Source organism: Pempheris klunzingeri, chromosome 13 (assembly GCF_042242105.1).
Source record: "Pempheris klunzingeri isolate RE-2024b chromosome 13, fPemKlu1.hap1, whole genome shotgun sequence".
Classification (NCBI taxonomy): Eukaryota; Metazoa; Chordata; class Actinopteri; order Acropomatiformes; family Pempheridae; genus Pempheris; species Pempheris klunzingeri.
In genome coordinates this window covers 17,370,170-17,385,091 of record NC_092024.1, presented here as the reverse complement: position 1 = coordinate 17,385,091, position 14,922 = coordinate 17,370,170, and the positions used below count along the sequence as shown (strand labels likewise).

The 14,922-nt window shown below is 41.1% G+C and overlaps 1 protein-coding gene and 1 gene segment (V, D, J or C); one reads left to right on the top strand and one right to left on the bottom strand.

The window, feature by feature from the left end:
• Positions 1 to 521: 521 nt before the first annotated feature.
• LOC139211503 (Ig kappa chain V-III region MOPC 63-like) overlaps positions 522 to 14,922 on the bottom strand; it is a 29,725-nt gene continuing 15,324 nt past the window's right edge. The window contains 2 exon segments of the V gene segment in view: positions 522 to 1,094; positions 2,008 to 2,045. Coding sequence covers positions 775 to 1,094; positions 2,008 to 2,045 — 358 coding nt within the window.
• On the top strand, positions 5,009 to 14,587 carry slc1a8b (solute carrier family 1 member 8b). Of its 2 annotated transcripts, none has more exons than XM_070841692.1 (11): positions 5,009 to 5,176; positions 7,544 to 7,623; positions 8,123 to 8,338; positions 10,319 to 10,361; positions 10,480 to 10,693; positions 11,732 to 11,831; positions 12,650 to 12,883; positions 12,982 to 13,176; positions 13,272 to 13,406; positions 13,507 to 13,657; positions 13,875 to 14,587. In XM_070841692.1, the coding sequence occupies exons 1-11, from the start codon at positions 5,009 to 5,011 to the stop codon at positions 14,019 to 14,021; spliced, it is 1,683 nt and encodes a 560-aa protein (XP_070697793.1). In that variant the 3' UTR covers positions 14,022 to 14,587. The 2 variants fall into 2 exon arrangements, with proteins under 2 accessions (XP_070697793.1, XP_070697794.1); XM_070841693.1 differs by having other exon boundaries at positions 5,012 to 5,176; positions 13,507 to 13,615.

Genomic DNA, 14,922 nt, shown 5'->3' with positions numbered 1-14,922 from the left:
GATACGATGAAATAAACAGCAAGTGGGTGTTCACACAGTGATTTGTCGTCGTACAAAAACCTCCCTCAGTCAGACTGCAGAGACTCTGAGCTGTTGCAGCAGGAACCGACTGCAGCTGCTGAAGAAGGAGAGACTCTGACTCAGACCACTGAACACAGAGCTGACAGTAACCTCACCAAGCACAGACTACAGATTCATACACACTAATTAAATCTTAAAAATCTAATGACAACATCATGATCCGTTAATATTTAATGTCAACTAAAGAGACAAATGTTACCTGCTCACATATTTGAGTTATGAAACCAAAAACCTATTTTCTTCATCGTGATAAAAGCATGTGTTCTTGAGTTTTTCATATTGTTAATATTGTAAAGTTCATTATAAATGAAAAAGTGATGTTTTACATATATTCATGCATATATTTAATATTTACATGATCTATACACAAACTTTTCTTTTCAAAATCATTTCATTTCTCATTTGTCTTCATAAGATAAAAGACCAAACACTTCATAAAGTCATTTATCAGAGCAAGCTTTATTAGCAGAAACATCAGTGATCAACATGACAGTTATGAAGCACACTCACATCCAGCTGCTGAGCTACACACATTACTCTCTAAGTTGCTGTTGTCCAACACTTTACAGCAGTGTTGTTCTCTGTCACACAGTTTCCTCTACAAACATTAAAGCTCATATTGATGAGAGCGACAGGTGTGTTCCTCCTGCTCCCCCGACACAGAGCTCCTGTCCTGGGCTCCAGCCAGCCCCTCTAGCCCTTACACTGGCTCCTGTGGAGGGACTGGGTCTGCCTGTGGTCCTGATGGAGGACCTTGCAGGAGTACAGCTCTCCTGCCATCCAGCGCTCCTGGCTCAGGCTCAGGGTGCTGCTGCTGCTGTAGCGTCCGCTCTTCTCCTCCTCTGAGCTGGCCAGCACCCCCTCTGTCACCTCTCTGCCGTCCACCTCCCAGCTCACCACGGCTCCCTCAGGAGAGTAGCCGGTCAGCAGGCAGGCCAGCGTGGCCGAGCCCCCGGAGAGCTGCACAGAGGAGGGGGGAAGCAGAGAGACTGAGGGCCTGACCGCGGTGCCGGCTAGAGGGGGGAGCAGAGACACATGAGGAACAGATTAACTTCCACTGCAGGACAGACGGCTGAACACCAGACACTTGTGATACATGACAGAGGTTAAAACTGCTGTGGATTAGCTGTGTGCACGATACTGTGATCAGACAGAGGAGAGGAGGAGAGAGAGGGGAGGAAATGAGGGTTCAACTAATAAAACAAGTTGGTAAAACTTGTCAGGATTTTGACATTTAAAGTGATGAATGTTCTATTGTGGCAATAATTATAAATCACTAAGAATTCAACAATCATTTCCTACATAACTGAGGTGTAATTGCAATTGGCATTTTTAGTAATCGTTGAATGAAATGTTACATCATATCTGCCTTATAATACATGACAGTAAATCATTTTCGTGTGGAAAAAAAAAAGGTTAAGTCTGTCGCCGGTTGAAGACTTTATCATCTGTCTGTTTCACTTCCTTTTCACCTCTTTAAACTAACGAACTGTGAAGGCAAACTACAGCTCTACTGGATGTTCATATAAACTCACTTATTCACTTTTAAACGTATTGAATTTCATTTTAACAACCGTTTGAATCTTAAAAATACAAAAACAAGAATCTTGATGTTAGTTTTGAGCATTAAAATGATCCTCTGACAAATTCTACAACCACATTTGTTGAACAAAACCTCATTTGAAAATAAAATATAAGAAAATTCAAGTTATTTGGCAGATATTTCTAATGATGACATTATCTACTATGAACATGAATCTCTGCACAATGTTAATGCCAAAATGCGATATCAACCAAGCTCGATAAACAATAAAATATATCCACACCATTTAAAATACCCACAATAATGTCTTGTTTTCTGACATTATTTTGCTAAATTTACTGTAATGTTTCATGTTGTAGGAATTAGAAACCTCTGGTACTTACAGTTAATGATGAGTTTGGTTCCTCCACCAAAAGTGTACCACAGTGATACAAACTCATTGAGTGGCCGTACAAAAACCTCCTGCACTGTGAACAAGCATCTATCCACTGAAAATTCACATCTTATTCTCTCAAAAGTGGATTATTATAACTTTAACTAATGTACAAAATGTTTTAAAGCATGTAAATTCAATTTTTGTCTTGAATTTTTGTCATTTCTATCACTACTGAGAAAGTTTTTCAACTAACACAATTACAAACAGATAACAAATTTAGATTTTCTATAATAATTTCATAATTCTAATAATGATAATAATTTTACATTAGTCTACATTATTTTAGACAACAGTAAACATAAAGTTTACAATTAATCATAGATTTAAAAATGGTTTCACATCGTATCTGTGAAACCAATAAAAAAAACTTCAAATACCAACCAGTCCCACAACACTATATACAGTAAATCCTCATCTGTATTTCTAAAATGTTTCCTCTATTCCATTAAGATCCTAGATGGTGTAAATCCAGCAGTATATTTTGTGTCCTCGTTGCCTTCAGTGTGCTGAGAGCAGAGAAATCATTTCCATATAGAGGAGGCTTTGCATCGTCAGCTGATCCTCCAGTGAGCTGAGAAGGTTTATAGTCCTGTGAGTTCAACACTGCAGGACTCACATCTGTCAGCCAGCACAGCAGAAACCACAACCACCATGACTCCCATCACCATCCTCATCTGGACGCTGGCCTGCTGCTGTTTTACAGGTTACTTCACTCAGCAACATCTCAAACACGATGTGCTGCCTTTTCTCTCGTTTATTTCTGCTGATAAATGAATGACATGTTTTTGTCTGCAGGATGCAGCGCTCAGGTGACTGTGACTCAGCCTCCAGTAGTGACATTTACTCCAGGATCCACTGTCACCCTCACCTGTAAAACTAACCCAGCTGTTCACAGATGGTCTGATGGTGATGAGGGTATGTACTGGTATCAACAGAAATCTGGACAGCCTCCAAAGCTCCTGATATATTATGTGAAAAAGCTGCTGTCAGGAACACCAGCTCGGTTTAGTGGCAGTGGAAGCAGCACTGACTTCACTTTGACCATCAGTGGAGTCCAGACTGAAGATGCAGCAGTTTATTACTGTCTGGGCCTCCATACTGGTGATGTGTTCACACAGTGATTTGTCGTCGTACAAAAACCTCCCTCAGTCAGACTGCAGAGACTCTGAGCTGTTACAGCAGGAACTGACTGCAGCTGCTGAAGAGGAAGAGACTCTGACTCAGACCACTGAACACAGAGCTGACAGTAACCTCACCAAGCACAGACTACAGATTCACACTAATTTATTGGCACATTATAACTTTCATTTATCTTTCAGACTTGCTTTGGCCGGCTTTGCGAAAAAGCCTTTAAACAGCTTCATTGCCTTCGTGATAAATCTGTCTAAAAATTTCAATTTTAATTCCATTATTTCCCTGTGACCCCACACATTAAGGTACTGAAACTCATATTTGCATGCTATTTTTTGGTTTTCCCCAGACAAAAGTCTAGGTAGAAGATATACTTTCAGAATATAAGTAAAGTATATACATTCACTGAAGGGCTGCAGCCTAACTAACAAGAGTTTGGAGGTTCTTATAGCGACTTGAGATTTCCCACTTTCTGCTACATTCTTTTTCTATTGCAGTACATTTGAAAGAAGCATATATTGTACAATCATTTTGAAATCAACAGACACACACAGTGTGTGTATCCAGTTTGTACCATTTGTTGATCTCGCTGCCTGCATAGTTCAAGAAAAGGATTAAACGTTATTGGATTGGTTACAGGTGACGTACGCAGACATTGCTGAACAGGAGAGAGTCAAATTTGGATCTGTTCCCAGGTCAGCATGGACGCTGTGACGTCGGCAGACGTAGGTCAAGACATGCAAACAACACAATAGAGAGAGATAACTGGGATGGATTATAGCAGCGGCATGCAATGACTTCTGTCAGCACCTCTACTGGTCGCAGAGACTTTACTTTAGATTACCTTCCTCTGATCTACAGCCACACATGAATAAATCTGATTTTACACATTCTCTTTAACAGCCTGTTGGGTTCCCAGTTCACGCTGCCACCTCCAAGTTCATTTGAGGCACCTCACTGAGCCAAGAAGGTATTATTTACTAGTTAAAAGGTCCTGACGTTGAGGCCTCTTAGTGTCCTTGCAACTGAACGGACAACAAATCCTGGTAAGGTCAAGGAACAACAAGTGTCAGGGCATGTTCTCAGCACGAGCTCTGATGGTGGTATTGTACCTTTGGCCTCGGCCCTCTGATGAGGCTGCTTGTGCAGTGTAACTCCTTCACTTGCACGTGGTGAAACCAAAATCCGCCTGTATGTCCTTAGAAAGCAACAACTGCATCAATGTTCATTTAAACAGCAACAGTCTGGGTCACACGTCACCTTTAATACAACGGCTTTTATCTTGTTTAGATAACTCTAATTTGTAATTCCTTTCAATAACCTCTGTCCTGTGACTCATTGTAATCTAATTAGTTAATTAAGCCAAAACACGATTGATTGGAGGATGACCTTGTCCATATGAGAGCTGAGTGCAAGTCACAGAGGTGAAAGTTCGAGCCCCTGTTTTATGAATGGGATGACTTGGAGGGGGAGTAGTAATAACTCATAATGAGCTATAAATGGAGGAGCTAATCAGTCTTGCCTTTATCCTCTTTAATAAGCCTATGTCGCTGTAGAAGAACCTCTGTTGGCATGGGATAGGGATAATCCTTTTAGGCAATGGTTTACCAGGAATCAATTAGTCAACGCTTCCGCTCTCAGATGGGCTGAGCTCTTCAGCGTGAAACAGGACCAACATTTGATCAGTTTCACTCACCACCTTCCACCTCGGATCTTGTGGAAAAACATACTGATCGATCTCGCTCACCAGGAGACTCGGATATCTGTGGTCACTCGGGGGAGGGGGGGACTGCAGGACCACAAACCAAGCCTGAATAATGATGGAGTGGTTGAAGAAGATGTTGAAGAGTATGGTGTCGGTAAAAGTTAGGGAGTGCGTGAAGGACTACTGCAAGAGGAATGGCCTGCTGACGCTCTCGGTCATTGCTGTGGTGACGGGCTGTGTGCTTGGATTTCTCCTCAGGTCGCTCAACCTTTCCACACAGGTATGAATGGATGGATAGATATTTAACAGGAGGCAATGTGACTGGCTTTGGGTCTGACAGTCTTCCTTTTTGTATGATATCATGTAGTGGGATTTTTAATATTGTGTGCAAATTAACCCAACATTCAGGATGGGAAGTTCCAGCCAGTCTGTCTTGTTCATTGTGGGTAAATCCTGTTATGTCACAGTGAGAGTGGCGGCAGATAGAAGCAGGAAGTCAAGTATAACAAGAAAGAAGGAGTGCAGAAATAGTCAAAGCTCCTATAATTAATATTTCTACATTAACATTGGATCACTTGAGTACTAAAAGGAAGGCATTGCTTGTAGTGAAGGTCATTCAGAGCTGCGCAGTTCTCCTCAGCTTCATGCAGCTTTACTGTTTCCATAACTTTACTGTTTTGATTCGCTCTCACTGCTCCCATAGTGTCGCAAAAAAGTTCTATAAACTCACTGTGCGGTACCTGTTCAACACCAAACAGCAGACAGACATAGTTGAAGACGTAGCTGGTGGTGAACAAAGCAGAGCACATTTGGCAGAACCAAATATTTCCCTGAGGATTTGGTTGGGACCAAAACAGAGCTAAAAGAGCCTTACTGTACATTTACCAGGTGGTCATAAAACCACTAAAAGTGAACAAAAGTGCTATATCAACCCAAAAGTTGATGTCAGTGTTGTGTTTACAGTTTGTTTCCGCTAATGACCAAACAAATCAGTAATTTTAAGTACATGTTATTTGTATGATAAATTTGGTTTATGGAACAAGTTTCATTTTCATTTCATGATCATGTTTTCAGCAGTATCCACCATCCAGCAAATTATCATAAATGTTCGCATGCCTGTTTAAAGGCTACATCCTCACCTGCAGAGAAAACAAAGAATCTGTGAAACACAAATGGCAAATTGAAACAAAGGGATATGATCACAACAACGTGTTGAACGCAATATTAAGAAATGACCTACATGTGATTTGACATGTTTGAAGTGGATCTCCTTCATTTGATTTCAAACAGCTTTCATTTACACATTTGTGCAATAAATAAAAGCAGTTCACACACATATTCAGTTCACAGTTAAATGCACAAACATAACAGCTAGACAGTTAGATGTTGGCATAAAAGAAGTCATCCTGACCTCTAAATTGCACAAGATGACACAAAAAACACCAAGGCCGCGCCATGTCTTGGGTGATTTACTCCTTACGGCTTTAAGAAATCAGATGAATACAATTGCAGGGCTGATCTAATTAGTCTGAAGTAACTCCATGCCTGCTGTATCCTGCTGTGGCTGCTCTTCTGTCAGGTTCATTCATCTAAACAGTTGTCCAAGGATGTCAGAATCAAAACAGTTCATTTCCAACATCCAGGAGAAGATTACAAAAACAATCATTCAATCATTCATCATTCAATCATTTCAAACTACCTGCTTCCACTGTCAGAAACATCATCAGAAAATGGAAGATAATTGGAACAGGCCATGAAAAATGTCAGATAGGATGGCCTGAGAGCAGGTGAGCAATGCTCAAAAGGAGCCATGCATCACTGCAAGAGAGCTGCAAAACAGAGTGGCAGACACAGGTCGAGTTGTTCAAAGGACAACAACACAATGCACTTTGAACAACAAAGACCTACATGGCATGTATGCAAATGCAAACCCTCAGAAGCAAAGAAAGTATGTATGTTTGGTGAAAAAAGGGCAAAGGAACAAGAAATACTGTGCAAGTGGAAGGAAGAATGGATTCCACCAAATATAGTTGAGTTGAAGAGAGGATCGGTATTGCAGCATTGAAGACAATGATCCAAAGCATACCTGAAAATCAGCCATGAGGTACCTCCAGTAAAGACATATGAAGGTTTTTGAATAGCCACCAGAGTTTGGAATATTATTGAACTGTTATAGGATCATGTTATGTGTCATAACCTTGTACCATTTAGCCATTTAGAGGTCAGGTCAGCTTCTGTTCACTTAGATATTCATTGTAAAAAATGTTTTGATTGCCACTGTGTTTTTATATATATATATATACAAATAAATGTTGTGATAATGTTCATATTACTACATTTTGATGTTTTAGTAACATTGTTCTTGAATGAATAAAGCCATTTGAACTGAATAAAAAATAAGATTAGGTATACAGGGCAAAAGTGCAAAAACAAGTGAATAAAGAGGAATTTCAGTCCTGGGGGTTTACATAATATATAATATACTATACTAAACTATACTAAATATACTTAGCATCACATTTATTAAGGCAGATTGTAGTAGCCATGTGTCCGAACAGGATTTTCAGTGGTGACATGTTATTTGGTTTTTACAGTATGATGGTAAACTGTCATTTACAGGGATATGATTTTTTTCTCTCTCACACAGGCAAAGATCTACTTCTCCTTCCCTGGAGAACTGCTGATGAGGATGTTAAAGATGTTGATTCTGCCCCTCATCACCTCCAGGTAAGAAAAGTCGTCCTCCTCTGCCAAACCACCAGATAAACGCTCTGATGGTATCATAGCTGTAAGAGAAAAGTTCCAATATTCATATTAGCTATTCTCATCCTGTCACCTGGAATTCTGGATGAAAAGCTTGTACGTGCATGTCTTAATGGAAACCCAATTAACAAAACCCAAAACCTAAACATTTTACCAAGAGAAATCCACAGTCTTACAGGTGCAAAATCTACATCTAAATAGTAAACACTGAATATCATTACTGAATAACGCTGCATCAACCAATTTATTTTTACTGTTTTAATTACAGTAGTTGATAATTGTTCGCTGACTAAAACATCAGAAATAAGAAAAATAAAATAAATAAAAAGAAATAATAAGTAAAATAGAAACATAAGAAAATCATGCAACATGTCATGCTTCAAAAAAACGGAGAATTTCACTATTTATACAAGTTAATTGTTACCTCCTGAGTTAACTGAACACCCCCTGTTTTCCCATCCAGTCTTATGTCCGGTCTGTCAGCCATGGACACAAAGGCAAGCGGTCGGCTGGGAGTCCTGACCATCACCTACTACCTGTGGACGACCTTCATCGCTGTCATCGTCGGCATCATCCTGGTGCTCATCATTCACCCGGGGACGGGCTCAGAGAAGGAGGGCCACCATTCGAGTTCAGGGCCTGTTATGACCTCCGCTGACGCTCTGCTGGACCTCATCAGGTTAACACTGACACTATCACACTTTGACCAAGTGGACTTAGGGATGTGAATGCCGTCATTCAAACTTTTACCTTTTGGCCTCTAATACCTGACCAATTCTTTGAGCCAAACAGTGCCAATCCATCTGATATATGTCAAGATATATCACTGGAGTAGTGAGAATTTTAAAAGTAGATATTTTTGCTGAAAATACATTAAAATGTGCACTCTTAACCTGTAGAAGAAAACTCAGGGGATCGCCAAAGTCTCTGGGCAGCATGAATATGTTTACCACATTTCATGGCAATCCATCAAATAGTTGTTAAGGTATTTCAGTCTGGACCAAAGTGGCGGACCTACATACCGACATTGCCATTCGTAGACCCTCGCTGCTAGCATGACTTCAAACTATGAGTAATAAAGGTCATCTCGTCTTTCAGTCGACACAGTTAAGTTGCTCTTTCTCTTTACTACAGCAACTTGTTAAAGAAAACAAAGAACTAAACCAGGCTTTACTTGTACGCAGATTTTTCATGCATTTGTCGCGTGTTCCTAAGTGGATTTCCCATCAGGAACAACAGAAGAAACAGTGACATGGGGTCTGTGCTATTTTTAGGACATATGTAACTGGACTGTACTCTCCTGGTGGGAGCTTGTCAGGAGATTCCAGATCTTCCACTCTATCTATCCAGTTCAGACCAGCACGGATCCAGTTCCCTCAGGAACAAGAAGGTCCCTAATCACAAAATCTCAAGGCATCAGTTTGATCTTGGGAGCTTAAGTAATAGCATTCACAAAAAACAATATCAAAAATCATGAAATTCTCAGCGAGTAAAACTGAAAACTGAAAATGTGTTGTTCTAATATTTACTGGACTCCAGGGGTTCCAAAAATATCAATACTTACACTACACTAGACCTAGAAGTCTATTAGTCAGCAGGTGAAGGACTCCAGCGTTAGAATAAAGATGACGGGAAGAAAATGTGATTGTTAGATAGTTGCAGTGTCACTCCTGCAGCAGGATCAGCTAAGAATAGGGAGACACTTAATTGTGATCTGTTAAGCCTGCACTTTCTCAGAAGGTCCTTGTGCAATGTTCTGCAGTGTGAGACAGAGCCTGCGGTCCGGTGTGTGTGTGTGTGTGTGTGTGTGTGTGCTCAGGCTTACTGCTGTGCCATTCATGTGAGAGGCCCACTAATACCTTCTTCTTAAACCTGATTATTTTGGAGAGCTGTGTGTGTCCAGTGTGTATCAGGTGTACATTTCAGTCCTCTTACGTGTTTGATGTGCTTTGTGCCTGGGTTCACTGTCATTGACGTATGCTGTGTAAAGACAGTCCAAGTGCAGGCGTCCATGCTCCTTCTACATTATTCACATGCTGAGGTCTCTCTCCATGTTTTTATGTTGTGTCACAGTGTATCCCCTCGTTCAGTTGGAGATTATTTTGTTGTTATTCTTGTGTTGCATATAAAACAGCAACAGACATGTAGGAGCAGAGATCAGGCTATTAATAAGAAAGTATGGAGAAAGATGGAGAAAGTATTCAGACCATTAACTTAAGTAAACACAGCACTCCCACATAATGACAAATATAAAAAGTTTCAAAGAGTTCATTGTTGACTTTGGAAAAACCAGCTGAGATCCATTTAGTAGCTGTTCTGGAGCTTTCAGTCACACCATATCATCTTAATCAGTAAAGATTTGAACATAAATTAAGGACAGTGCATCTGCTGACTAAGATTGTGTCTTAGGAAAACTCAAGAACACTTACTAAATCAGCTTGTGGTAAAGTTATAGATGATGAAAACATGGACAAAAATGTAAAAAATTGTAGTGAAATATATCCATATTAAATATACTGTATTAGCCAGGCTGTCTATTGTTTAAAGAATGATATGACACATAAACTACTTATCAAAAAAACACAAAAAGTACAGATTGAATTGCATATTTCACCACAGACATGATCTGATTTATCTGTCCGTGTGTTGTCTTTCATAGGAACATGATCCCGTCAAATCTAATTGAAGCCACTTTTCAGCAGGTGAGTGGACAAACAGAAGAAACTCACAATCCATTGTGCAACACTGTTCTTTAAATGCAATGTTCAGTAGCCACATATTAACAGCTCACTGTGTTTGTTCTCTGTCCTCCCACTCCAGTACCGAACAGACCTGCTACCTATTGTGCAGAGCGCTGATGTAAAAGAGTCCCAGGCCAATTACGTATACGTCATGCCCGACTACCACAACCCTCAACTGGGCCACCCAGTCTTCCTGGAGATCACCCCCGCTCCCGACATCAAGTATAAAATTGTCCCCAGTACCAGCAAAGGCATGAACGTGCTGGGGATTGTCATCTTCTCGGCCACCATGGGTAAGACAGTCTCAAAAACCCTAACCCTTATTTATCTAAGTATAATGCTCATGGTACAACTTTCTGATGAGTAATCTTCTAATAAGTTGTGATTAATGGCTTCATTGGTTGTTAATAAGTCTAATACAATCTAATGCTTTATAGATCCATTACTTTATGAGACATAACAACCTTTGAGTTGCCAGGTTGTGTAGAATCCTGCTCCAACATGGCGCCCTTTTTTTTTTTTTTTTTCTTCAGTTCATCACTGTTTCAGTGGAGCATCAGTACATAACAAGCTGATCATTTCTGATAGAAAGTTAAGAGCTTCAACACTTTATTGATGACCCGTGGTAGAGGAAGTATTAATGCTTGTGCAGAAGTATCATCAGCAAACTACACCTTAAGTTTCACAAGTGAATGTACTCATTCTGCAGAAAAAATTGCCCCTGTAACTGATGTAAAAACAGCATTTTACCCTTGTAGCAGGTTGACGTGCTGTTAAAAGTATGGTATATACAGCTAGGTATAGTCTGACGGTTCCCAGTGTAGGGCTTGGGTCCTTTTTAATCTAAATCTAAGGGGTCGCGAGAGGCTTATAGAGGCATGAAAGAAGAAAAAAAAAACACTCCTGCAACATAAATCTGCACTTGTGTTTTGGACTTTACTCTGATGTTTGTTTTATTTTTTTGATTATTGGCTAATTTGACCTCTTTGAGCCGTTATTGAAACCTGAGAGGTGAAATGGTTGAACTGCGAACAACTCATAGACATCAGATACGTGATAATGGGCCACAACTACACACTGCGTTTTATAAAGAGGTATAAGTAAATGTACTTTACATGTACATTATTGTTACTTTCCATCACTGTATGGACAGTATAACCAACCAAAGGGACTTTACACAACCTGCCAAAGTTGCTTCTATTAATGGCTTATATCCGATCTATAAAGCATTAGTAAATGATTAAATGACTGCTAATTAAGTAAGTAGTCACAACATATGAACCCTTTCAGGACTGACTTGTAATCCCTGTGAATGTACTGTCTGTTCTCAGGTCTGCTGTTGGGGAAGATGGGAGAACGTGGAGCGCCGCTGGTCAACGTGTGTCAGTGCATCAACGAGTGCGTCATGAAGATCATTAACGCTGCTATGTGGTGAGACTGCACTCACGCACACGCTGTCACTTTTTCTGTCAGGTACATGCATCCAAAAAAAGAACTGTTCACTGAGCAGACACAGATTATATCTAAAAATAAACTTGTGGCGTCTGAAGTGTCCTCGCTACTTCACATGGGAGCTGACGAGGTGACTCTTGGATTACATTTGTGTGAATGGAGCAAAGAGGCACCTTCAGTAATAAGATTAGTGCTGAGTAAAACAAACTCAAATGTTCAGGATGGTGGACACTCAAGAAAATATTGTGACCACGCAAACATTCTACACACACATCTCATCTCATCCTCTCCAAAGTCATGGGCATTAATCTGCTGCTGTAACAGCCTCCACACTCCTGCAGCCTGGTTGCAGGGATTTGCTCCCCTGCAGCCACAGGAGCATTAGGTAGGCCGGCCGCCGATGCTGGCCGATAAGACCTGATAAGGCTCACAGTCTCAGATCCAATCAATCCCAACGGTGTTGGATGAGGTTAAGGTCAGGACAGTCAAATTCTTCCACACCCAACCCGGAAACCTCTCTTTAGGGACCTGGCACAGGAGGATTGTCGAGTTAAAAGGCAGGAGCCATCCCTCTATGGGGTGTATATGCTTTTTGGCCATATAGTGTATTAATAAGTACAATGCATCACATGCAGCTCATCCCCTCCTGAGTTTGTTATTTTCAGATAACAAAGAAGTGTGTTACAAAGTCTGTTGTGGAAATACACATGCTCAGCCAGAAGGTGACGGGTGAGATCAACACTTTCATAATAACGTCAGTGATCCCGAACCTCTCTCTTCTTCTCTCCTCCGTGCAGGTATTTCCCTTTCGGTATTGTGTTCCTTGTGGCGGGGAAGATCCTGGACATGCACGACCCTGCCCACCTGGGAGAGAAGCTGGGCATGTACTTTATCACGGTCCTGTCTGGTTTGTTTGTGCATGGGCTCATCCTGCTGCCACTCTTCTTCTTCTTCTTCACTCGCAAAAACCCCTTCACGTATATCAGGGGGCTGCTGCAGGCCCTTGTCATTGCACTGGCCACCTCATCAAGGTAAGAGGAGACAGGTTTTTAATGTTTGTTTTTGTTAAAAACAGAAATATGTACTATAAGGACATTTCAACGGTTCTTCTTCTCTTCCTCCTCTGCAGCTCAGCCACATTGCCAATCACCATGAAGTGTCTCCTGGAGAACTGTGGAGTGGACCGACAGATCGCTCGCTTCGTGCTCCCAGTGGGTGCCACCATCAACATGGATGGCACAGCCCTTTACGAGGCAGTGGCGGCCATCTTTATCGCTCAGGTCAATGAGTATGACTTGGACTTCGGCCAGCTGGTCACTATTAGGTGAGAATGAGCTCATTATTTTCCCCACGATAGGTTTTCTGTGTCGAGAAGCAATTTATTTTGCATTTCTAACATCCCGGCTCTTGTTCCATCAGTATAACGGCAACAGCAGCCAGCATCGGGGCAGCTGGGATACCTCAAGCAGGTCTGGTTACCATGGTGATTGTGCTGACCTCAGTGGGGTTACCGCCTGCTGACATCTCGCTGATCGTGGCCATCGATTGGGTTCTGTGAGTCCCACAACTACTCTTACACAACCATAGAGCATCAGTGTGTCTTATAGGGGCTGTTGGGGCAAACTTTAAATGATCTTTTCTGTCTCATTCTCAGCGATCGATTCCGCACGATGATCAATGTTCTTGGTGATGCATTAGCTGCTGGCATTATGGCTCATTTATGTAAGAAGGACTTTGAGACAGCAGCCAGTACTACTCCAGCTGCTTCCACTTCTACTGTCAATAACGGAGGTGGTCCCAAACGGGTAAGGAGGACAACTTCTTTTTGTTAAACCAATTAAAGGGGACATTTTTTATACCTCATCATAATTAAGTTCAAAGCCATTTTATAAACATTTTTTAAATCCAAGCCTTTATTCATTGGTTAACCCAGTTTTCATGTAATTCTAGAAAAACCCAACCTCTGAGAAACAACTTCTTCCACCTTAACTAACTGCACTGTCTGTGACTTCTTCCCCACAGAGAGACACAGTAATCTCCTTCGGTAATCAGAGCGTGGCATTGTCTGACGCTCCTCTGATCTCGCACCGCTGCGATTATGTGTTTGAGGTGGACGGCGACAACGTGCTGGAGAGACCTATGGCCTCCTACAACCTGTGCCAAGTCTAAGACAGGATGGACGGCAAGGGATACTGCCTTCTACAGCAGAGAGATTAACCTCTTGGGAACAAAGGGACCATCAGCTGAGAAATCCAGTTTGGTTAAGATCATGTTACATTTCCATCCTGAATGAGACCAAAGACTGAATACATTGTGGTGTCAGGGTTTAGCGGCTCGTATGGATTTCGCCTGTGCCATGCCGAAAAAACAAAAACCTTCATCACTTGTTGTACTGTATATTTCCACTCACTTTAGACACAGGCTGTGAGGGCATACGCACAAGTTCCACGTGTCACCTAAATCTCAGCCTCTCCAAGAGCGACCGCAGACATGATAAGGTTTTGTACTGACATGCATTAGTTGGATTAGAGTGATACTTAAAGTCACAGTGAGGCCGTCCTAATGAAGTTCGATTGCAGGTTTAGACTTCAGAACAAGGTTTTGAGTTGCCTTAACATGATCTCAGTTTTGCCAATAATACTGAGAATTTGAAAGACTTGAAAGCAAACAAACTGATAGACGAGGAGGAAATTAATTTTGTTGAAGTGACCCTTTATCGACATTAGACAATGCATTATTGGATATATTGCAGCAACATTAATAAGAATATTCATGTTATGCTTAGACTATCATTTGTGTTTTTATACCTATGCTTTCAATTATGTGGTCATGTTTTTTAATAAAACCACATTGAAATCAAAGCTGCACTCCAAGTCCAGTTGTCTAGAGTTAGAGTCTGTTGTGCTTTAGATCAGTGAGGTGCATGTTCCCTACGCCTTACTTCAGCTTTCAACAGGGGGCACATGGGAAGACTGTGGAGAAGCTCAACTAATTTGCCACAGTACAGATAGCGTTTTGGTTTGAATAATATACAATATGCTATCACCTGATTGAACCATTCATCTGTCAC